This window comes from Thunnus thynnus, chromosome 8, assembly GCF_963924715.1.
Source record: "Thunnus thynnus chromosome 8, fThuThy2.1, whole genome shotgun sequence".
Lineage (NCBI taxonomy): Eukaryota > Metazoa > Chordata > Actinopteri > Scombriformes > Scombridae > Thunnus > Thunnus thynnus.
This window is the reverse complement of record NC_089524.1, coordinates 75,547-100,576: the sequence shown is the minus strand read 5'-3', so window position 1 is coordinate 100,576 and position 25,030 is coordinate 75,547. Positions and strand designations below refer to the sequence as shown.

At 40.7% G+C, this 25,030-nt stretch overlaps 1 protein-coding gene across 1 annotated transcript; it reads left to right on the top strand.

The window, feature by feature from the left end:
* Positions 1 to 95: 95 nt before the first annotated feature.
* On the top strand, positions 96 to 20,918 carry si:ch211-1a19.3 (protein GOLM2). Its single transcript, XM_067595965.1, has 5 exons — positions 96 to 597; positions 9,956 to 10,052; positions 16,565 to 16,718; positions 19,133 to 19,266; positions 19,689 to 20,918. Coding segments are annotated over exons 1-5 (708 nt in total). The 5' UTR covers positions 96 to 276; the 3' UTR covers positions 19,691 to 20,918.
* The last annotated feature ends 4,112 nt before the right edge of the window (positions 20,919 to 25,030 follow it).

Genomic DNA, 25,030 nt, shown 5'->3' with positions numbered 1-25,030 from the left:
GAAACGGAAAGCCTCAGTGTTCACACACACACACACACACACACACTGAACTCACACATACTTTACACAGAAATGAAACTTTCCATGTGAAGGGGGGGTGGGGTTGCCGTCCTCCTGTCACCCTGTGAGGGAGGGTGGGGCCCCTCCCTGTGAGCAGCCCCTCCCTGTGTGAAGGGAAAGTCCTGCTCACTTGAACCTGACAGTCTCTCTGAGAGCAGCTGCAGCTCCACAGCTCGTCTTCATCATCCTCATCTCCATCACCTCCTCATCTTCATCATGACGGCTGCCTCCTCCCAAAAGGCCAGGAACGTGGTTCTGGCCCTGCTGGCGATCTGGTCCATCGTGTCGCTCATCGTCATCGTGGTGTGGGCGACGTCTCCGGACCTGAAGAGCTCTGCCCAGTGCCGCGCCGAGCTGCAGGGCGTGAGGAAGAAGCTGGAGGACACCGAGGTGGAGTGGAAGAAGGACAAGGTGGCGCTGGAGGAGCAGGTGGAGAACGAGCGGAAGGAGCAGGAACGCCTGATAGCCGAAAACCTGCTGCTGCTGGCAAACCTCAACACCACAAACGCCACGCTGGATGGGTGCCGCCAGGAAAACGTGAGTTTATCCTCCTCGTGTGAACTCACAGAGCAGAGTTAGTTCAGTCATACACTAAAAATACTGTAAACACGGTTTTGATCTTCAATTTAAGGATTTATTTCATTAAAGAAACAGACTCAGTCTGCTGACAGGAGTGTTTTACAAGTGAGACTCAGGATCTTATAACAGGAACAATCAATGAGATCCAAACAAACTGTTAGTGTGTGAGTGTCTGAGATCATAAGCAGACTTTTCACTTTGTAAAAGAAAAGAACAACGAGTCCTTCTTGTCAGAGTGTATCGTCTTTATCGGCCAGCAGGAAACTAGTTTTCAAGGTTAAAGATGAAAGTCCTGTTTGAAGCAGTTTTAGTTTCTTTGTCTGGATTTTGCTTTTTGTGTGTTTGGGAATAAACAAACACACACATCAGCCTGGTCTGAGAGATACGACTGAGATCAATATCATGATGTTAAAGTCCAACTGAGGTCAAACTTAAATCCTCTGTGCTGTCAGAAATAATGTTTTTAAATGTTTTCATAGTTTCACAACCACAGCAAGAAAAAGTTTCTTTGGGAAAATATCAGAAATGCTCCTTTTTGTCTCAATCAGCCGGGGGCGTGTCGGTGTCTGTGTTTGATTGACAGCAGCTGGGGGGCGTGTCGGTGTCTGTGTTTGATTGACAGCAGCTGGGGGGCGTGTCGGTGTCTGTGTTTGATTGACAGCAGCTGGGGGGCGTGTCGGTGTCTGTGTTTGATTGACAGCAGCTGGGGGGAGTGTCAGAGTCTGAGTTTGATTAACAGCAACTGGGGGGGCGTGTCGGTGTCTGTGTTTGATTGACAGCAGCTAGCAGCTAACCAGTGTCACACTGTATGAACAGAGAAAAAGTAAACAAACTGCTGTATCTCCAAGTCATGGACAGGCAGCGTGTTGTTGGCAGTAGGTACCAAACCAGCATCTAAAGGGTCCGAAGTGACATTTGCAGGTATGTTTACATGTTGTTTAATGTGCTGCAGCTGAGCAGCTGCTTAGCTACCTAGCTGCTAATTGACGTTAGCGGTGAAGGAATTGTTTGTTTGGCAGTTCGTTCAACAAGCTACGGTGCAAGACGCGTGTTCATGTTTGTAAGTTAGATAAGAAGGAGACTTTAGCAGGAAAGCTAATGTGGTTGTTGTTCAGAGTCCGTGGCTCTTGTGTTGTGTAGCAGGATGCTATCAGGCTCTACTGATGATAGAAAGATACGTTATCGCAACATTTGATTTGCTGTATGGAAACAAAAACTCCAGCTACATAATGATATTCTCTCAGAGGAAAATACAGGAAGTGAATTACAGAACAGATATGTTTCCGTAGCAGACAAATTAAATATTAAAATGATATTAAAATGTACGAGGGTTTGGCAAATGTTTGCAGTATTACTTTAAAATAATCTGGTTGATGTTCAGCTCAGCTAACTTTACTGAATTTTGTGCCAAATTATCCAATATTCTTCCACACTAGACCAGTGGTTCCCAACCTGAGGGTCGGGACACTGAAGGGGGTCTCACAATAAATCTGAGATGGTCAACAGGATAGAAAAAAAAACAAAATAACAAGAAAACATGTTTCTTCAGAAGAAATGTCTGAATCATGAATTACTGGATACATTTACCTTTTTATTTCCAAATACTAATCTATACTAATCTCAGAGGGAAGAGTCAGTTTTTGAGGGTCACAAGCTAAAAACGTGTGGCTAAAATTTGCATCCATGTTAGAAAATGCGATAAAAAGTGAAGAGGAGAGTAAATAACTTGTTTTTTTCGGTGTTGTATTCCTAAAAACTCCAGTTAAAAATCCAAACTGAAAATAGGTTTTATTTCAGTCCAGCTGCCAAAATTCAAACCAAAGCAGCCCCGCCCATCTTGCCAAATCACTAATGGCTTCCAGCTGTCCTCAGAAAAACATGTATCTCACTGAGATCAATAAACAACAGCTACAGAAAGAGGTCAGGATATTCCATCCTCAGGTCAGAGAATACAACTCCTCACACTGATCAGAGGTCAGATTAGTGTTTGAGTGTGAAAATGAACAGCAGGATTCTTCTCCTCTTCTAACTGAAGTGTTTCCATTTCTGGCGACTTGTTATTTTCCCTCCAGGGAGGAAGAAGAGTTTCCCTCCTGAATGTTTAAACTGTGAAGCGTTTCTCTCCTGCCGGCTGAATGTTTAAACTCTGAACAGACAGAAACACAGTTTACAGTTTTTCACTGAAACACGAACTGAAACTACACATACAACACTAAATATCTTACATCCCTTGCAAAAACAAACACTTCATTCAAAACTATATAAACTCTTCTAAAAATAGTATTTTTGCATCACAACTTTACACACAAACATCAAATAAATATCTCGTTCCACATGTAACTGCTCACTGATGTGCTGAGTATAAAACAGTTATCGAGAGTCCTGCTGTAAATATAGACTATGAACACAAATACAATGGGGAAACAAATAAATGTGTTTATTCTCAATACTCATAACAGTATCAGACACAATTACTTTACCTGAAGATAACATGAACATAGTTACTGTACTGTAAACAAAATAGAGCATATTGCAGTTACAGCTTCAGTTGAAGCTGCTTCAGTCGACGTCAGTGTGGATAAACTAACTCTGTTCATGTTGTTGTCAGATGAAGTGTTGCAGTTGTTTGCAACAACCATGTTTATTTCTCCTGACTTGTCCTCTCACCACTCCTCCTCCTCCTCCTCCTCATCCTTATCCCCATCCTCATCCTCATCCTCCTCCTCCTCATCCTCATCCTCATCCTCATCCTCATCCTCCTCCTCCTCCTCCTCCTCCTCCTTATCCTCATCCTCATCCTCATCCTCATCCTCCTCCTCCTCATCCTCATCCTCCTCCTCCTCCTCCTCATCCTCCTCCTCCTCCTCCTCATCCTCATCCTCATCCTCCTCCTCCTCCTCCTCCTCCTCCTCCTCATCCTTATCCTCATCCTCATCCTCCTCCTCTTCCTCCTCATCCTCCTCCTCCTCCTCCTCATCCTCATCCTCATCCTCCTCCTCCTCATCCTCATCCTCATCCTCCTCCTCCTCCTCCTCCTCATCCTTATCCTCATCCTCATCCTCATCCTCCTCATCCTCATCCTCCTCCTCCTCATCCTCATCCTCATCCTCATCCTCATCCTCATCCTCATCCTCCTCTTCCTCATCTTCCTGTCCTCGTGCTCCTCTTACTTGAATACCTTCCTCTAACTCTCTCTCCAAAATTGGCCTCCATTGCTGTGCACACCAAAGGCCCAATCCCAGTGTCCCCCCTAAACCCTGAACCCTGAACCCTGAACCCTGAACCCTGAACCCTCATGGACTTAATTGACATCACCTGGTAATTGATTGACTGTAATTGGCTGCGAGGGCTCAAAATGGTTTTAACAGGAATGGGACAGCACTTTGAGACATGTCTCGTTACCTTGACAACACCAAAACGTGTTACGTATGATTGTGGGTTTGGGACTTGTTATTCAATACTTTATCATAATATCAACTTGAGCTCACTGAAACAAAAACAGAAAAAGACAAATAGTAAAACCACTCACTCATAAAGTACATAATACATTAAACAAAGTGTAAAAAACATAAAATAATCATGTGCAGGACAGTCAAGTCTGATTTAAACATCTTCCAGGATCTTACAGAGAGGACAAGATTGTCAAATAATACATTTACTCGTTTTTGTCAAACAGCATCATTAAGCAAAAATTAATAGAAATGATTGATGAATAAACTGGGAATGTAATATAACATCTGCTTGCATTTCTCAGATTTCATGTGTTTTTATGTATCTTAAATCCTTGTTATGTAGTGTTTCTCTGTACATTTAGTCATACCAGTGCTCCCACTATGCCAGGCTGAACAACCACGTGCCAGTTTGTTTACTGTTTCTTTTTGTTAACGCCTCCGGGCTTCCCCTGGTAACCCTGTAGTTACTGCTGGTTTAATTACAACGCTATGAACTGTGGGTAATTCCCTCAGGCAAAGTCTGCAGAGATGCAGACTTATAGAAAGTGTGAAGTGTGGACGAAGAGCAAACCTGAATCCTATTTATAGTGTTCAAGCTCTGATTTTTAAGTGATCTGATTGGCTACAGGTGTTTTCACAGGTGCATTCTGGGTGCAGGTGACAGGTGATATCACCTGTAGTCAAGGTCAAAGGTCGAGGCACAAGAAGGTTCACACACAAATCAATGAGATTGTTTTATTTTTATTTGATTGAACTTGTTCAGTACAATCAGAGATGTTTCAGTCAGAGATGTTTCAGTCAGAGATGTTTGGTCCTTTCATCACAGCAGAGGTTGAGTTAAATTAAATTAAAAGAAAGTATCTCATTGATTAGTGTGTTTGAACCTTTTTATGCTTTGGACAAAAAAATGTCAGAAAAAAATTAAAATTCTCGTTTCAATATTTTGGGATGTCTTCAAAAAAAGTTTTTCAGTTTGCTGAAACCAGCATATTTTCGTTGACACACTTGTGTGTCTTCTGGAGTCTGTCCTTTATTGTGACTCCAGTATTCAGTTCTGATAATTCATCCATGAGTTACACCTGTAAAAATACAGAAATAACCACTCACTCCTAAATGGACATCTTTGTGTGTGTTGTTAACAGGAAGTTATTCAGACGTTCAGGAAAGTACCACAGAAACCAGTTAGATTTCTTCTTTCTGTCTCTTGAACTCTTCCTGAGTTCCTCATCAAGCGGTTAGAAACTCTCTGATATCATTTAATCCCTCAGGACGTCTGATAGTCTCAAGCTTGTAGCTCTGAGTCTGAAAAGTGAAGCCAATAAATACGGAAGTGACTTGGAAGTCTATGAGAAAATGATCCTACTTCTCATTTGATTTATTACCTCAGTAAAAACTTTCCTAATGAGTTTATGATCTCAATCACGAGTTTCAAGTCTTCTTCAATACAGCATGATGTTCATTTAGTAAATTATGGTCCCATTTAGAGTAAAATAGACGATAAAGCAGCAACAACAATTTTTCATTACATAACGTAACCATAGTGTAACCCCAGATTCACAGAGTATAACCCAAGTCTTCGCTATTTTAGTGTGTTTTCAGTTCATGAAAGTTAATTGTAACATTTTGGTCAAAAAGTTTTGTTCAGCGTTTGGTTGTGATAAAAGATCCTCAAAGGAGTCAGATGTTCTTCTTAAGTGAATTTAATAAATGAATAAAATTTCAATAGTTTTAATGGTTTTAAGCCTCGCTAGCAGAAATTAGCATTAGCATTAGCATTATCACAGTTAACCATAGACTGTAAATGCACAGTGCTAACCAAGCTAACAGCTAGCGTTAGGGTCAGCTTCACCCTCTCGTCCAAATATTTATACACTTTTGGCTCCAAAAATCCAAGATGGTGACGGTCAAATCACTAAACTCGAGGCTTCAAAACGGCCGTCCACAAACCAACGGGTGACGTCACGGTGACTACGTCCATATTTTTTAGTCTATGGATAGTCTGCATCATTCCCACAAAACTGAAACCTTTTAACTGTTGGAACTGTTTCTGCTGCTCTGACACAAACACACCTGAACACACCGGGGTTAGCCCACTGCATGCTGGGTAGATATGTGACTGTTGTTTCTCAGAGTGGGACTGAAACACACATCTGATATTTACAGGTGTCGTGTGATATTTTGAAGGAGTGGATTTATTTTACTGGTCGTGTTTTATAATAATTTACATTTAGTTTTTCCCCCCAACTAAAGATTAATTTCATTTTCGATTCATGATTTTGTCTATAAAATGTCAGATAACAGTGAGAAATGTCCCACAGCTGGAGGTGACGTCTTCAAATGTCACACAAAGAACAAATATTTGGCATCTCTGCTTAAAAAATGACTTAACAGACTAATTGATTTTCAAAATAGTTCAAGTTTCAAAATATGTTTCTGTTGATTGACTAATTGATTCATCAATTAATAGACTAATCATTGCAGCTCTGACCACATGACTTTCCCCTCTGAGGATTCATGATGTTATCTGGATGCACTACAAGGCCAAAAGTATGTGGACAGCTGAGCTGCCTTCTTGTATGTAATAATGAGCAATACAGATCATTAAAAAGTGTCTCAACTTATTTAATTAGTTTATTTCCTTAAAAAGTATTATGATTAAACATTTACAACAGTTTACAAAAAGTCAAAAATAAATAAACATGTTCAGAGAATTTGGACTTTTTCTTCTTAAAAAATGACTAAAAATGACAAATCAATTATAAAAATAGTTGGTGATTAATTTAATAGTTGGCAAAGTACCAAAGTTAAACAGAAATAAGAGTGAAGCTGTTAGATGTGTCTGCAGGAAACCACAGAGAGTCAGAGTCAGCACACAGCTACTGGATGCTTCCTGTTCATCACTTCCTGTTCATCACTTCCTGTTCATCACTTCCTGTATGCAGCAGGTGTTCAGACAGCCTGTCTGGACTCGACCTGCAGCGTGAAACTCCTGAACCGTTTGCTGTGAGATCAAACTTTAAAATGAGTCAAAGAACAATTAGTTAAAATCCTTCTGTGAGGTGAGATCAGTGACTGAAACCAGACAGAACCAGACAGAACCAGACAGAACCTGATGCATCACAGTGCTCAGATCCAGGAAACAACACTGGGCTGTTTGGATCAGTGAATCTCACCTTGCTGCCCCTGAGAGATTAATCAGGTTTCCGTTGGTCCTTGATAGGGTTCTGTTGGCTTTTGATAGGGTTCTGTTAGTGCTTGATGGGGTTCTGTTGGTCTTTGATAGGTTTCTGTTGGTCCCTTGTAGGGTCCTGCTGGTCCTTGATAGGGTTCTGGTGGTCTTTGATGGGGTTCTGTTGGTCCATGATAGGATTCCGGTCGTCTTTGATGGGGTTCTGTTGGTCCCCCAGATGTTCTGTGGGTCATGAGCACTCACAGGTCCTTGAGAAGATTCCTGGAGTCCTTGAAAAGTTTCCAGAGGTCCTTGAAGATGTTCCAGGGCGTCTTCCTGGTTTCTCTCTCTCTTTCTCTCTCAGTAAATAATAACAATAATATGAACATTAAAAAAACATTAAGATTGATATATATGAATTATATACATACAGTATATCCTATGCATGTGTGTGTGTGTGTGTGTGTGTGTGTGCATCTCTTTCAGCCTCACCTGTCCAACGGTCACCACATGTTTTCTTTTGGTTGTTGTGATGTTTTGTGTCGTCTTGTTGGATCAGCAGGTTGTTGTCACTAAGTCTGCACTTGTTAGATAACAGTCTGATCTATAATCAAAGCAGACTGGTTTTTGTACATTATGTTATACTTTAGTTGACTGTGATTGGTGTTTGGAAAGCAGTGCTGGTGTAAGACTGGTCAGACTGGTCAGAGTGTGTCTGAGAGGGGCAGTTAGTCTCAGCACCAGCTGACATAGGGGACTCTTCTGGGTTCAGCTCTTGGTTTGGAGGCCTTTGAGTGGAGGGTGTCTCAGGGGGTTAGGGTTAGGGGTTAGGGTTAGGGATTTAAGGAGATTAAAACGTTCGACTGCTCTCTTCTGAATGTTAGTTATCAGCAGCTCTTTGAGCTCTTTGGGTGCCTTCACTGCCTTGGTTTCACCAAGGTAGCTATAACTCATAACCCTAACTCATGTTCAGTGATATGATTATTTGTGGTAAACTGATGTTTGTTCTCCTGACATCTGGGGCGTTTTTGAAAAGTCATGACATAAGTTTTCTTAATATTTACTACTGACAGCGCTGCTCTACTCTGTCCAGCTGCTGCTGGAACCTACTGGTTCAGTAGGAGACAGTAGAACAAGCTCATCAGCTTAAAATAGAGACTTCACCTCCCTGAACATGTCTCTCTCTCTAACATGTCTCTCTCTCTAACATGTCTCTCTCTCTAACATGTCTCTAACATGTCTCTCTCTCTAACCTGTCTCTCTCTCTAACATGTCTCTAACATGTCTCTCTCTAACATGTCTCTCTCTCTAACATGTCTCTAACATGTCTCTCTCTCTAACCTGTCTCTCTCTCTAACATGTCTCTAACATGTCTCTCTCTAACCTGTCTCTCTCTCTAACATGTCTCTCTCTAACATGTCTCTCTCTCTAACATGTCTCTAACATGTCTCTCTCTCTAACCTGTCTCTCTCTCTAACATGTCTCTCTCTCTAACATGTCTCTCTCTCTAACATGTCTCTAACATGTCTCTCTCTAACATGTCTCTCTCTAACATGTCTCTCTCTAACATGTCTCTCTCTCTAACATGTCTCTCTCTAACATGTCTCTCTCTCTAACATGTCTCTCTCTAACATGTCTCTCTCTCTAACATGTCTCTAACATGTCTCTCTCTAACATGTCTCTCTCTCTAACATGTCTCTAACATGTCTCTCTCTAACATGTCTCTCTCTCTAACATGTCTCTAACATGTCTCTCTCTCTAACATGTCTCTCTCTCTAACATGTCTCTAACATGTCTCTCTCTCTAACATGTCTCTCTCTCTAACATGTCTCTCTCTAACATGTCTCTCTCTCTAACATGTCTCTCTCTAACATGTCTCTAACATGTCTCTAACACGTCTCTCTCTAACATGTCTCTCTCTAACATGTCTCTCTCTAACATGTCTCTCTCTCTAACATGTCTCTCTCTAACATGTCTCTAACATGTCTCTAACACGTCTCTCTCTAACATGTCTCTCTCTAACATGTCTCTCTCTCTAACATGTCTCTCTCTAACATGTCTCTAACATGTGTCTCTCTCTAACATGTCTCTCTCTAACATGTCTCTAACATGTCTCTCTCTCTAACATGTCTCTCTCTAACATGTCTCTAACATGTCTCTAACATGTCTCTCTCTAACATGTCTCTAACATGTCTCTAACATGTCTCTTTCTAACATGTCTCTCTCTCTAACATGTCTCTCTCTAACATGTCTCTAACATGTCTCTAACATGTCTCTCTCTAACATGTCTCTAACATGTCTCTAACATGTCTCTAACATGTCTCTCTCTAACATGTCTCTCTCTCTAACATGTCTCTCTCTAACATGTCTCTAACATGTCTCTAACATGTCTCTCTCTCTAACATGTCTCTAACATGTCTCTAACATGTCTCTCTCTCTAACATGTCTCTCTCTCTAACATGTCTCTCTCTCTAACATGTCTCTAACATGTCTCTCTCTCTAACATGTCTCTCTCTAACATGTCTCTCTCTCTAACATGTCTCTAACATGTCTCTCTCTAACATGTCTCTAACATGTCTCTCTCTCTAACATGTCTCTCTCTCTAACATGTCTCTAACATGTCTCTAACATGTCTCTCTCTCTAACATGTCTCTAACATGTCTCTCTCTCTGGGTGTGTTTGTTTTGTCCTGCAGCTCGTCCTGAACGGGAACATCAGCGCCCTGCTGGAGGAGGTGGGGCAGCTCCGTCAGACGGAGACCAACCTCACGGCTCGGCTCGGCCTGCAGGAAGGTAACTGTGCTCTGTAGGAAAAACTGCATCACTGCCATGAAAGGAGACTTTCTCCACCAGCCATCAGTGGTATTCTTAGCTGCATTTTCCCCCCCTGTCACCATGGCGACCTGTGACTCAGAGTAAATAAACACACACGATTGGTGGGTTGAAAAAAATACAAATGTGTTCAACTCAGAGAGAGAAAGTTATAGAATAAACTCAGTTACAAGTTACAGTTCACGTGACTAAAGTAAAAACATGACTCACCGATCAACCAGCTGCAACATCTGTGAGAAGGAAAGAAAGAAAGGAAAGGAGGATGGAAAGATAATTAAAAAATAGGGAGAGAGATTTTCGTGGTTAAAGTGTTAAAGAAAGAAAACACAGATGAAAAGATAAAAAACAAGGTATAAGGCACTGAATTGAAAAGGAAGGAAACAACAAACAGCTGCACCTCTTGTGAACTTGTGAATATAAAGTTGTTTTTATGTTGACAAACTGAGTGCAGGAGAAGTCAAGTCATATATAGTCTTGTACATAAGACGGACATCTTTATCAACATATTTAATCATCTTTTCAAAACTTAGCAAGTTATATTTTTTTAATATTGGGCAATGATGTAAATGTACTGATTTCTTGTCAAGGATTTTCAGTGTTCGTTCATATAAGGACTGTAATGGTTTTACAGTAGTGGTGTGAGCCTGCAACCAGTTTGTTAAACAGTAAGTAATATTGGAAATGACCATAGAATGCACGTACATCGTAGTGAAGTCAATTCTATTTATACAGCACCAAATCACAACAGAAGTTATCTCAGGACATTTTTCACATAGAGCAGGTCTAGACTGAACTCTTTAATCTACAGAGACCCAACATTCCTCCACGAGCAGCAGCAGGAAAAACTCCCCTTTAGCAGGAAGAAACCTCCAGCAGAACCGGACTCTAGGTGGCGCCATCTGCCTCGACCGGTTGGGTTGAGAGAGAAAAAAGGAGGGAGAGACACAGAGAAGCATAAAAACAAACAACAACAACAATAACAACAGTAATAATAATAGCTGCAGCGTCATGCTGTACAGCAGTCGGTCTGCAGCTGAAGGTCTCCTGAGAGACAAGAAAGCACAAAAACTCCGGGGAAGAAGCAAAGTTAGTGACATGCATTGATGTTACATGAATGCATACAGATGGAGAGGAGGAGGAGGAGAGAGGAGCCCAGTGCATCATGGGAAGTCCCCCAGCAGTCTAGGCCTATAGCAGCATAACTAAGGGCTGATCCAAGGTGAGCCTGGTCGGCCCTAACTATAAGCTTTATCAAAAAGGAAAGTTTGAAGCCTACTCTTAAACATAGAGAGGGTGTCTGCACCCCGGACTGAATCTGGAAGATGGTTCCATAGAAGAGGAGCCTGATAGCTGAAGGCTCTGCCTCCCATTCTACTTTTAAAGACTGTAGGGACCACCAGTAAGCTGCATACTGGGAGCGCAGTGTTCTAGTGGGATAATACGGTATTATGAGCTCTTCAAGATATGATGGTGTCTGACCATTAAGGGCTTTGTAAGTTAGGAGAAGGATTTTAAATTCTATTCTAGATTTTACAGGAAGCCAATGCAGCGAAGCTAAAATGGGAGAAATGTGATCTCTTTTTCTAGTTTTAGTCAGAACACGTGCAGCTGCATTCTGGACCAGCTGGAGAGTCTTTAGAGACTTGTTAGGGCAGCCTGATAATAAGGAATTGCAATAATCCAGCCTAGAAGTAACAAATGCGTGAACTAGTTTTTCTGCATCTTTTAGGGACAGGATGTGATTTTTGTGATATTACGTAAGTGAAAAAAGGCAGTCCTTGAGATTTGATTTATGTGGGAGTTAAAGGACATATCCTGATCAAAGATAACTCCCAGATTCCTTACGGTGGTGCTGGAGGCCAGGGTAATGCCATCCAGAGTAGCTTTATCATTAGATAATGTGTTTCTAAGGTGTTTAGGGCCAAGCACAATAACTTCAGTTTTATCTGAGTTTAGTAGTAGAAAATTGCAGGTCATCCAGGTCTTTATGTCGTTAAGGCATGTTTGGAGTTTGTTTAACTGATTGGGTTCATCAGGCTTCATTGATAAATATAATTGGGTGTCATCTGCATAACAATGAACATTTATGGAGTGTTTCCTAATAATATTACCTAAAGGAAGCATATACAAGGTGAATAGAATTGGTCCAAGTACAGAACCTTGTGGAACTCCGTGTCTAACTTTTGCCTTCACAGAGGATTCATCATTAACATGTACAAACTGAAATCAGTCTGATAAATAGGACTTAAACCAGCTTAATGCAGTTCCTTTAATGCCAATTAAATGTTCCAGTCTCTGCAAAAGGATTTGATGGTCGATTGTGTCGAATGCAGCACTAAGATCTAACAGGACAAGTATAGAGACAAATCCTTTGTCCGATGCAGTTAGGAGGTCATTAGTGACTTTCACCAGTGCTGTCTCTGTGCTATGATGCCTCTAAATCCTGACTGAAAATCCTCAAATAAACTATTGTTATGTAGAAAGTCACATAACTGATTAGAGACTGCTTTCTCAAGGATCTTAGAGAGAAATGGAAGGTTAGATATAGGTCTATAATTGGCTAAAACACCTGAATCAAGAGTAGGCTTCTTAAGAAGAGGTTTAATTACAGCTACTTTAAAGGACTGTGGTACATAGCCTGTTACTAAAGACAGATTGATCATATCTAGTAAAGAAGTGCTCACTAAGGGTAAGACTTCCTTAAGCAGCCTAGTTGGGATGGGATCTAAGAGACAGGTTGATGGTTTAGCTGAACAAATCATTGAAGTTAGTTCAGACAAGTCTACTGGAGAAAAACAGTCCAAATATATGTCAGGATTTACTGCCGTTACCAAGGTTCCTGTGTTTGGGGAGAGAACGGTGCCTGTTGAGGGCAGGAGATGGTTAATTTTGTCTCTAATAGTTAGAATTTTATCATTAAAGAAGCTCATAAAGTCGTTACTACTGAGAGCTATAGGAATACATGGATCAATAGAGTTATGACTCTTTGTCAGCCAAAGTGCTGAAAAGGAACCTAGGGCTGTTTTTATTCTCTTCTATTAATGCTGAGTAATAGGCGGCTCTGGCATTACAGAGGGCCTTCCTATATGTTTTAAGACTATCTTGCCGGACTAAGCGACATTCTTCTAGTTTGCTGGAACACCAAATCCTTTCATATTTTCATGATGTTTGCTTTAATTTGCAGGTTTGGGAGTTAAACCATGGAGCTAACCTCTTATGTTTTATTATCTTCCTTTTTAAGGGGGCGATGGAGTCGAGTGTAGTTCGTAATGAGCCTGCAGCATTATCAATAAGATTATCAATTTGGGAGGAACTAAAGTTAACATAAGAGTCCTCTGTAGTATTGAGACATGGCAGTGAATTCAGTACTGATGGAATTGCTTCCTTAAATTTATCTACAACACTATCAGAGAGACATCTAGTGAGGACATTTTTCTCTAATGGTGTGTAATCCAGTAATAGGAATTATGTGAATTCCTATTAATGTGAGGGACCGGATGTTGTGGTGGAAGGAGACCATTTGTGGAACAGGAGGTTGTTCAGGTGAGGTGATCATGAACTGAATAAAGAGGTGGTCAGACAGATGTAGGGGGGACAGCCAGATTAGCTGTGGAGCAGTTCTGAGTCACAATCAGATGCAGAGTATTTCCTGTTTTGTGTGTGGAGGGGTGGAAACCTGTGTGAGGTCAAAGGAGGACAGAAGTGACAGGAAGTCAGCTGTTCCAGGTTATAGCTGTAGAATTTCTCTTTTTAAATGTTATAATGAATTTGAAATTTGTTTTTTCGCTGCCTGCGTTTTGCTTGTCGGCACTTTCTTTTCTGGAGCTTTACTGTTGTCGTATTTCTCCAGGGTGCCTTCTTACCAGCGACAGCTTTGTTCTTTATGGGGGCAAAGGTATCAATAATATCCACTACGTTAGAGCTGAAACTGTTTACAGGATCACTGACAGGAACTGAAGGCAGAGCTGGTGTTGGTGTAAAAGCCTGGGTGAATAATGTGCTTTCTGATTACCTCGGGTGTAGTTCTGGTTTAGTCAGCAGACATGGTCATTTAAAAAAATACACAGTAACGGTCAGAAAGGGCAGCAGAGATATGTAGACCCTTAATAACTAAGTCCAGACTAGGCTCCCTTACTGTGTAGAGTCTATATAACAGCAGCTGTCAGGACTTTGGTATGAAGGAATCACTGCAGTGACGTCACACTGCAGGATCACAGAGCTACGCTAACAGCTAACAGCTAACAGCTAGCAGTGAGGGAGGAGTTCCTCCTGGACTTCTTACACACACATGCACTTCTACAACCAACAAGCATTTTAATGTCATCAATTACGCTGAAGAACAGATCGTCTTTTCTTACCTTCTTTATTTCTTCTTCTCTTGTCTTGCTGTCGGTCTCCAGCTGACTGTGACTGTAACGTCTCTAATGTCTGGTGTGACTTTTGCTGTGATTATTTCATGTCATTTAAAAGGACAAGATAACATCCCGCTGAATTGATTTCATTTCTGCCTCTGAGATAAGATCAGGTGAGAAATCACACAGCGACAGCTACATGACAGCAGCATCTAACCTGACTGCCATCTATGATGAAAATCATGAATCAGATATTAATATTTCCTTTAAAAACGTTGATTATTTCACCTGAAGTGTAAACATGGGACAAAATGATTTGTAGGAAAGTTTTCTCTGCAGCTCTGCATTATGAAGTATGATATAAGAACCTTTCTTTTAAAACAAAGCGGTATTTTCCTTTAATAATTTCCTCCAACAGCCTGCCGGGAAGCACGGAGGCTTTAATGAAGGAGACTTCCTGTTAGAACAGAGAGAGGAAAGCCATGAGCTCCTGTATGAGGGAGATAAGAGGGAAGCTTTGTGTGATAAACATCTCTCAGGGTTTCATGAGAACGTGTCAGTCTGTTGCTCAACAACAACTCAAACAGGAGTTACAGTTAGCAGGCGTCTCAGAGCAGAAAGCTCAGAAATGTCTCCAGTCTGTGCTGAGAAATATTTATCAAACGTCTCAGAATCACTCTGAAAGTTAAAACACTGATCTCAGTCACTCCGAGACTCATGTATGAAACGTCCGACTGTCAGTGAGGACGAGACTTGTCGGTCAGAGTGAGACGTTGCTGTTTTAAGACAAAGTAGAAACTATGATGGTGTCGTTTTCTTACACAGATATGATGCACAACATTCAGCCTTCAGACTGTAAACACAGAAACTGAGTCTGTTAAGTCAATTCAGATACTGAGTAATGTGACTCAGCTCCAACCAATCACATTGTTTTATAAATCCCATAATATTGCTGCAACTTGCTGCACAGACACACGTTGCCATGGTGACCACTGTATGTATCTTCCATCTAACTGAGGGGAAACGGTTATTTCTGTGATGTTACACAGTGATGGGAAATGCAATAACCTGATAAAATCTTTGACTTGTTGTAATGAAGCAGCCAGCGGACGTGATCATGTTATTATTGGCTTTAGTCACTCTCACGTGTGTAATATCTGTATAATGAGATTCCAGATTCCAGCTGTTCGACAACACATAGACAATGTACATATTATTTACACACATTAATATACAATAATCCAGCGATAAGATGCCACATTTTTCAACACTGTTATGACCTCAGAGGCTTGTGGTCAGTCAGAAATACTGATCTGTTGAACACTGAACAACAGCATGTTCCATCCAGTCACTGCACTTTATTTACAATTTCAACTGTTTCTGGGACCACAGACAACATTTTAAGGCAGATGAACTTAACAAATCAGGAGTAAAATAGTTAATCTCCAACCTGTTTTACTTCCTGCATCACCATCTGCTCCTCCTGCCAAGGACACCAGATACAAGACAAAACAAGACAACATAAGACAACAGCACCCCCCCCCCCCCACTGATGTCTCTCACCCCTCCTTAAACCCATCCAGGTCACCTCCCCTCCAGGAGAGAAGCTAGAAGTTAGTTAAGCTCAGATCAGCTGTGAACATTTTATTTTTCTTCAAACAAGAGAAAAGCTTCAGATAAAGATGAGTTTGTTTGTTTGACTTTGTCTGGTTGTTTATCAGTGATGTAACTGAGGCTGATCCAGAATCTGCGCACAAACACAGCAAAGAAGAAGAAAACATCAGACTGTTCTGTAACTAACAGACGTCACGCTGTGAAAACACTGATGATGTTTCCTTATAAGGGCTGAAACTCACTCTGATACTCTGATACTCTGTTAATCTGCTAGTCCGAGAGTCCACAACTGCTTCAGCTCCTCAGGAGGTCACAGGCCTCATGGGAAATGTAGTTGTGTCCAGAATAGACGGAACACAATTGATCCTTCCTGGTTACCGTTACTATGTTGGACAGCTTTCGGTCAACACTGTGCTGATGTCAGACTGTTAATATTGTCATTGTTAGCAACAGCGTTTCTTCCTCAGTTTCAGTAGTTTAAGGTGTGTCGACTGTTTGTGTCCTCAGACCACATAGACGCCCTGCAGTACAACCTGACCCAGGCCCGCCACCAGACCCAGTCCTGCATGAGCCTGAAGGCGGCGGCTCAGAGTGAGACGCTGGCGGCAAAGAGTGAGACCAAAGCCTGCGAGTCCAGCCAGGAGTTCATCCAAAAACAGCTGTGAGTCAACACGACGCTCCACATACACCATATTTATCATATATGTATTATATTTATCATATTTATCATATATTTATTATATATTTGTATTATATTTATCATATATTTATCTTTAGAGGGAAAGCAGCTCTCTGGTGTTGCAGCTGGTTTTATAAATCAGTGAAGCTGTTTGTCATTTGGAGAAAACACAGAGAGCTGATTCATCACTGGGGGGGAAGTGGGAGTATGTGTGGGAGGGGGAGGGGGGTGGGGGTGGGAGGAGGGGGGTGGGGGAGGGAGGAGGGGGGTGGGGGAGGGGGGGGCACACCCAGCAGGTCAGAGAGCGAACATCACTTTCCTAAAATAATCGTCTGCGCTGCCAAAACGTGCATGTTTGTTCCTTTAGCATGATGCTGGTAGAACTGCAGCTAATGATTATTTTCATTATCAATTAATCTGTTGATTATTTTCTCCATTAATTGATTAGTTGTTTGGTCTATAAAATGTCAGAAAATGGTCTGTGATGTCACAGAGTGCCGCCATAAATGTTCAGTATGGTTGAGGTGACTGTGGAGGGAAGTCCAGGACAGTCAGGACTCCTCGGTCTTCTCTGGTCTTCAGTCGTTGTTGCAGAGCTTTGAGGTGTTTGGGGTCGTTGTCCTGCTGCAGGATGAATCCTTCCAGCATGAAGATGCAAACCAGACGGTCCAGCATGTCTCTGAAGAACGGAGCACTGCTTCTCCCCCGTCAGGGGGGTCAGTTCACTGCAGGTGTCCAACTGCAGAGTAGTCAAACCCCCCCAGACCAGAATATTCCCTCCAGCATGTCTGACTGTGGGTTTGATGGTATCGTTCTCTCTCCTGTTCGTCTCCTCACATTCACCCTTCTGTTACTGCTCTACATCTCAGACTGGGATTCATCAGTAAATAGGACTTTTTTCCAGTCATCTGCTGTGAATCGCTGGTATTTCTTATCTCACCCCGAGTGTTTGGCCTTGTTTCCCCTCCTGAGAAGCGGTTTAGAAGCTGCTGCTCGTCCTCTGAGACGCTACAACGCAGCCTTCTTTTGACACTGCTTTTCCTAATTAGAGTCTTGCGTTCTTTATTTAGCAAATTCTGTATCTGTGATGAAGTTTCTATCTCTCAGGGAACTCAGCTCGATGCATTGATCTTCTGATGGTGTGGTCACTTTTGATCTTCTGATGGTGTTTTGGATGCACTGATCCAGTTTCTGCAGAGTGTTTTAGAGCTTCGTGCAGCCTCTTAGAAACCTTTAGTCCAACCATGATGTGATGCTGAGCAACACAGTTTGACTTCTGACACTTTCACTTAGTTCTGACATCATGTTTCCAGCCATCACAACGCTGCTTAGTGAGCAACGACCTGCTGGAAACTTGAGGCAGCCATGTTTATAACAGGTGATCACTGGCTGCAGGTGGAGTTATTGATGAGTGTCATCTGATCGCTTCGATAGAAGAATCACAACTCAAAGAAATCTGACCTTTGCTACAAAGTTAAGTTGGTCAATGACACTAATTCGCTTAAATGTGATTGCTGACATGGAAATAGTGCAGAATCTTAATTATTGTGAAAACACAGATGGTGCTACTCTTTATTATTATTATTTACTATTATAGTACTATTTGCTATGACTGGTTATAACAAAATCCACTGAAGAGTGTCTGATAAGAAAAAACAAATGTTATTTTCTTTCTCAATTATTTTTTATTTACTGGCCAACGATCAACACAAACTCATCTCTGTGCAGTCGGTGGGTTCTAAAATACAAAGTAAATACGTTACAAATAAACAAAATACATCAAATACCAAACTAAATCAACAGCAATCAATATATCCATATCAATAACCTGATAATTGCTGGCATATGGGATAACAGTGAGAGAAACAACATTCAGATATCTTCTACAGAGAATCAATTAGTAATAATAAATCATTTACTGCCATCTACTGGTAGACAGTCGACATCACACTCAGTCTGGCCTCCAGCAGAAAATATTTATATTTTATATTAAAACTGCACTTCAGCGATAACACTAATAACTCTGAAAACACAGTAATTACTAATTACTTACTAATTAGGTCAAATTATATAAGGAATATTGCACCAAACAATACACTCAATAATCAGAAACGATATTAAGCTGCCGCACTCATCAGTCGTGTTCGTCCTTGTTTCTGATGTTTGCACAGTATCGTCCCTCTCTGTGCAGATCAGAACTATATAATAATAATATTATTATATATTATTATAATACTGACAGAGAAAGAAAGAGACGATATTAATAAACATCATAACTTCTTGTGTTTTTAAATGTTCCTGAATCCTCAAACTTTCTGATTATTTCCAGGTTTACATAAAAATATTAGAGATTTTCAACGTGGTCTCAAACTCATCTCACTGTGTTTGTTTTACAGTCACAAGTGTAAGCAGGTCGAGTCTGAAGCTCCTCAGCAGACGCAGAAGGACCCGTCAGACTCGGCGATGTCGACTCTCGCTGGTGTTCCTGCGCTGACGCTGCTCGTCTGCAGCAGCCTGCATCTGATCACCTGTGAGTATCGATCAATCATCACATGATCACTGACACACTGTTAATCAGCTGAGAGCACAAACTACCGACTGCACCTGAACGCATCAGAGTGTTGCTGATATACGAGAGTCTTTATTCTCATGAATCCACAGCGTCTGTTCTTATTTCTACAAATGTTAAATACAAGCAGAGCTGCAACTTATTTCATTATTGATTAATCTGTTGATTATTTTCTGGATTAATTGATCAGTTGTTTTAAAAAAGTGTTTGAATCTTGAATCTGATGAAACTTTAAAGGTGTTTAACAAACAGAATTTCAGAGGAAGAAAAATAAGTTTTGATGATGATGATGATGATGATGATGATGATGATATGGGGCTTTGCCAGTGACTGACGTGTGTGTGTGTGTGTGTGTGTTTGTGTGTGTGTGTGTGTGTGTGCAGGAGCACATGAGGCGGCGGCGGCGGTCCAGGAGGGGGGCGGAGCCTGGACAGACTCAATGACTGCTGTACAAACTTCCTCTCAGCAAACACTCACACAGATCGCCATGGAGACGCTGAGACGTTCACTGACCGTTTAAAGAGACTCTGCTGCCTTCACTGCTTCCGTTTCTCACAACTTCACGAAGCTTCTTTTAAACTTTTTACTTCCTGCGTCAGTCGTCAGATTTACTGACTTCATCTCCATAGAAACGACCAGCAGAGACGTTCATGACGATGCCTTCAGGGACACACGGACATCTGACATTTCAGTCTGCTGCTCAACAGAGAAACTTACTGCAACTATCAATTAAATCCACAAAGTCTACGTTTGATTATTTTAAGTCAACCTGTTTATCATTAATAATCAGTTTATAAACAGTTAATAAATGTTTAAAACACTTCAATCTGTTCATAACTACATTAATAACGCAGGCTTCACTTTATGTGCACGTTAGTAATAATAAAAAAATACTACAAATAATTAACGGTCATTCGTTCCCTCAAAGTAGTTCATGTGTAGTTACTGAATCTCTTCAATGCATCAAACATAATATAAATAATAACAATAATACACAAATATCGTTTCTGTTATAGTTTAACAAGTTACATTAAACTACAGAATATAATTTAATCTGTTTCACCATCAGGACGATATACTGAAATCATTTATTACATTTTTTAGGACTTTAGATCAATAAATCCTGATGTCAGTAATTAAATTAATGTGACAAATGAATTAACTGCTGACAAGTTGTTGATTAAATTTTAATATCTTTTAAGTATTTTTTGAGCTTTAAGACTCAGATTCGAACTTTGAATAAACAGACGTGAATTTTCTCTGCAGGTCGATTTTCAATAGAGATGAAATCGATCAATCACTGATGGATGAAATCGATCAATCACTGATGGATGAAATCGATCAATCACTGATGGATGAAATCGATCAGCAGGAAGCAAAGTGTGAATTTCATGTCAGAAACTGTTTACAGTCAATATTTAAATCTGATCTGAATATCCCAGCATGCACTGGGCTCATATCCCAGCATGCACTGGGCTCATATCCCAGCATGCACTGGGCTCAACAGCGCCGCCTGGAGTCCGTGTGGAATCAAACATAAATGATATTTATTTATAGATAAGAGTGATCTGATTATCAGCTGTTACTGATCGATCGTCAGTGATTGATCTTGTCTTGAACGTGTTCAGATGTTTTAAACAGTTTCAACGTTTATCTGCTTTTTGTCGTCATGTGACGAACTCGCAGTTTGAAGTTCAGCAGACGCCTCGACTCCTAGAAGCTTTTCAATTTATCTGGTGCTGGGGGGGGGTTGCTGCTTGGGGGAGGGGCTGTGGGGGGCTGCTGGGGGGGCTGGGCTGTAGGGGGTGAGGGGGGCGAGGGGGGTGAGGGGGGTGCTGCTTGGGGGGGTCGGGGGGGCTGTGGAGTTCTGGGGGTTTAACGTGTTGATGGGAATAAAATAATAAACGAGGAGTTTCTAAGACTACGATCTTTTCTTTGTTCCACATTTTGAACCTGATTCACCATAAAGGTCAAAGGTCAGAGTTTAATTTGCATGAAATCACTTTTTATATTTGACAAACTCATCAATCAATATGAAAATATAACAGTTCAGATTAATTATATTCAGACTGAACAAAGTGCTGCAGTCACATCAGAGTGAAGGATTTATTGAGACTTTATTTGATGTTTTTATGTTTGTTTTATGTTTGTATGTTTGGGCGTATTGTTGTTGTTGTTGTTTGTTATTGCGGGCGTAGTGGACATTTTATAAATATTTAGATTCACTACCAGCTCTTCCATTCCTCTCCCAGTTCAAAGCCTCGGCACTGGTCTCCAGCCAACTTCCCTGCACGTCTATTCATGGTTTCCTGTTTGACACTATTAACAACATTGTCACTCCTGCAGCTCCTGATGTGTCTGTTCTGTCAAATAAGGACTGCAGTAATTTTAGGATTAGAGATGTCAGAGCATCATTCCCTCTTCTGCTCTCCTCTCCTGATCTGATGGGTACCATGAAATCCTCCTCCAGCCCTGCTGATATTTTACCCACGTCCGTCCTTAATAATGCACTTGAGTATATTGGTCCATGCCTGGTTTCTATTATAAAGAGCTCTCTGCTATCTGACTGTGTCCCAGTTTACTTCAAACATGCAGTTGTTCAGTGCCTCCTGAAAAAAACTACCTTGATCTATACAGTCCCAGTAGCTACAGGCCTATAAGCTGCCTTTTATTTCTAAAATATTAGAGAAAGCTGTCGCTGTCAGAAGCATTCCACCCAAACCGCTCTGTTCAGAGCTTCCAATGACTTATTGATGTCTTCTGATGTGGCTGAGTGACACTGAGGATCACAGAATAATGACTGAAAGGCAGTGTGTGGGTGTCTCAGGGAGCCTGGACTGGTTCTTCTGTGTCTCTTGGTCTCTTTCCTGTGGTGTGCCTCAAGGCTCCGTTCTGGGTCCTATTCTCTTTGCTTTATATATGCTCCCCCTAGGTCAGGTTATTAACAAATTTAGTGATATTTCCTATCACTGTTACACTGACAATATTCAGCTCTATGTATCTTTTAAGCCTGATAACTCTGACAAACCGGATGTCAAACAACTTCTTACAGCTTAATACCGACCAGCCAGAGGTTCTCATCATTGCTTTCGACAGCATAGCTCCCAAAGTTGCTCAGAGTATTGGGTCCCTTTCCTCAGCTGTATGGTTTAACTTCAGAAATCTTGGAGATATATTTGACCAGACGATGCATTGACCCGTACAACCAGAGCTCAAAATGATTATTCATGCTTTCATATCATAATTCCATTTTCACCTGTTTCAGTAAATCATATCTGAACCGTCTACAGATGGTCCAGAACGCTGTTAACCAGTCCAGCAGACTCACATTACACCTATTTTAAGTTCTTTACGTTGGCTTCCCGTCTGTTTCAGGATTCATGTTAAGGTTCTTGTTATCACGTATTGAGTCCTGCATGGACAAACTCCTGAGTACATCAGTGACCTTCTCTATCCCTGTATCACCAGTAGGTCACTGAGGTCTTCTGACCAGGACCTGTGTGGCTCCAACACTGGAACTCTTCCTCAGATGTTTGGTCTCTGTAGAAGCTTCATCTTTTCAAACTGGCCTTTGTCTCACCTTAAGATGTTTAGTGATTGTTCTTTTCTGTGTTGTTACTCTTGTCTTTTTGTTTGTAGGTTAACTTTAACTTGTGGCTTATGTTTTTATTTTTTCTATGTTTATGTTTATGCTATACTGTTTGGTAAAAATAATACGTTTATTTAGTGTTGCACCTTTCACAGAAACAAAATTCACAAAGTGCTTCACAAAAATAAAAGTTAAAAATAATTTTTATTATTATTATTATCATCATCCTGACATCACTTCAGCAGCTGATGAGATACTGAGCAGACTTTGATTTGTTGGCTTTTATCATTTTAAACTGAACGGTGCTTATGGAACAATTATTATGTTTTTATGTTTTATATTATAATTATTATGACTCAGCACAAATAACACTGCAGGTCTATGTTATATAATTAACGTTTGATATTTGGGGAATTAAATGTGTGAGGATTATTCTTCCTCATCGTCTCACCATCTGCGGGTTAGAGTTTACGTGTTTTTACAGTCACAACTGATTCAGACGACGGTTATAAATGAGACTCCAGATATTTTCCAACCCAGATGTTCATCTTTAGTTCTGATGATTCAACCAGGAGAGTGTCAGAGATAAATGTTCTGCCGACTTGTGTAATGAGTAATGTTGTGTTTGGTATAAACAGGCTTCAGCTGCCAGCAGCTCCGTTAATGATCTGGCAGATTTACTCTCCATGTTCATAGTGACGTCAATTTAAACTATTTTTAATTGGGTGATTTTAACATTGATTTGCTTTCTATAACTTCAGGTTAATTTGAAGAGATCTTAATCTGTCACAGCTAATCACTGAACTTACTAGATCTAATCTAACTAAACTCAACACTACTGGATTTAATCCAATACGAGTATTAAAACTGTTTCTGCTGTTGATCCTGGAATCAGGAGCAGACGCATCAAGAGATCAAAATCCCAAATTATTGTTGAGCATTACTTTTAATAAACAAGCCTTTTAAATGATCCATCATTGTGTTATTCATCTTACATCTGAAATTCTGGATATTGAGCTGACGACCTTCCTCTCAGTCAGAAACGTAGAAATAGATCAAACCGTTGATTACTGATGATCGACCAGATACGTTAATGGAAAAAACAAAGCTTGGTCTCTTGCTAGAAACTCTGGGAATAATTCCCACTGGACTCCGTTCCTACTCAATTCAAGGTCAAAGACTGTTTATTGTCTGACCATAAAGACATTATTTTAGCTTTTAATAAACATTTTGTAGCCGCTGGTCACCGTTTTAAGGATGCAACTGTTCACTGGTGTTCTTATTCCACTGAAACACAATATGAAACATAACTGGCAATTAACATAAATGGTCTGCAGCCTTTTTATATTAAAAAGTTAACTGCATTAACTAATGAATGAATTAATTTGAAAGGATCTTACAGTCTCCTGCCTGTATAAGAATAACAAACTGAGCGGGAGGAGGACTGAGAGAGGATATTATGATTCAGAGTCAAATGCCATGAGTAAATCTAAGAATACTTCTCCTACAACGCCACCCCTGTCAAGCTTTGACTTCATTTGCTCTGTGAGATTACAGTTGGCGGTCTCAGTTGATTAATGCTTTCTAAAACTAGATTGCTTTGAGTGAAGTGAGACATGTCCTGTGTTGGCAGAAAGCTACAGGGCCTTTAGTTTACATCTGCTGGTTAACCAGCTTTGTAAACAGGTGTCACAACTGCAGATTTCCAGGTTTTTGGGAATGTTGATGCCTTATGGAAAGATGAACAAGATCGGTGAGAAGTGCCAAAAGAACCTCTTTATTGTTTTTTTAAAAAGAGGAATCGTATTCATAAATGTCTTTAGCTTCAGAGCATCTCCTTAGTTTTGGTTCCAAAACGAGGAGCCAAGTTCAGTAAGTTGAGGAAACAGTTGTTAAATGCAGCAGGTTCAGGGTTAGTTAGGTTATCTGACTTAAAGTTCCACATATGTCCAGTGCTTCTATCACTGGGCCTTTAGTCTTTCTTTGTCAGTTGGTTAATGGTTTTCCTCCTTTGGCTTCATTTATGATATTTATACGATATTTAAAAAAATATGTCTTGGCCCTCCTCAATTCCTGTACGACTTTATATCGAACATTGTTAAATGCTCGTCTGTCTCGACTTAAACCAGATGTCAA

Coding starts and splice junctions, on each gene's coding strand:
- si:ch211-1a19.3 (XM_067595965.1), top strand. CDS start 277: ATGACGGCTGCCTCCTCCCAAAAGGCCAGGAACGTGGTTCTGGCCCTG. Junction 598..9,955: donor ATGGGTGCCGCCAGGAAAAC/GTGAGTTTATCC, acceptor TTTGTCCTGCAG/CTCGTCCTGAACGGGAACAT. Junction 16,719..19,132: donor GAGTTCATCCAAAAACAGCT/GTGAGTCAACAC, acceptor TTTGTTTTACAG/TCACAAGTGTAAGCAGGTCG.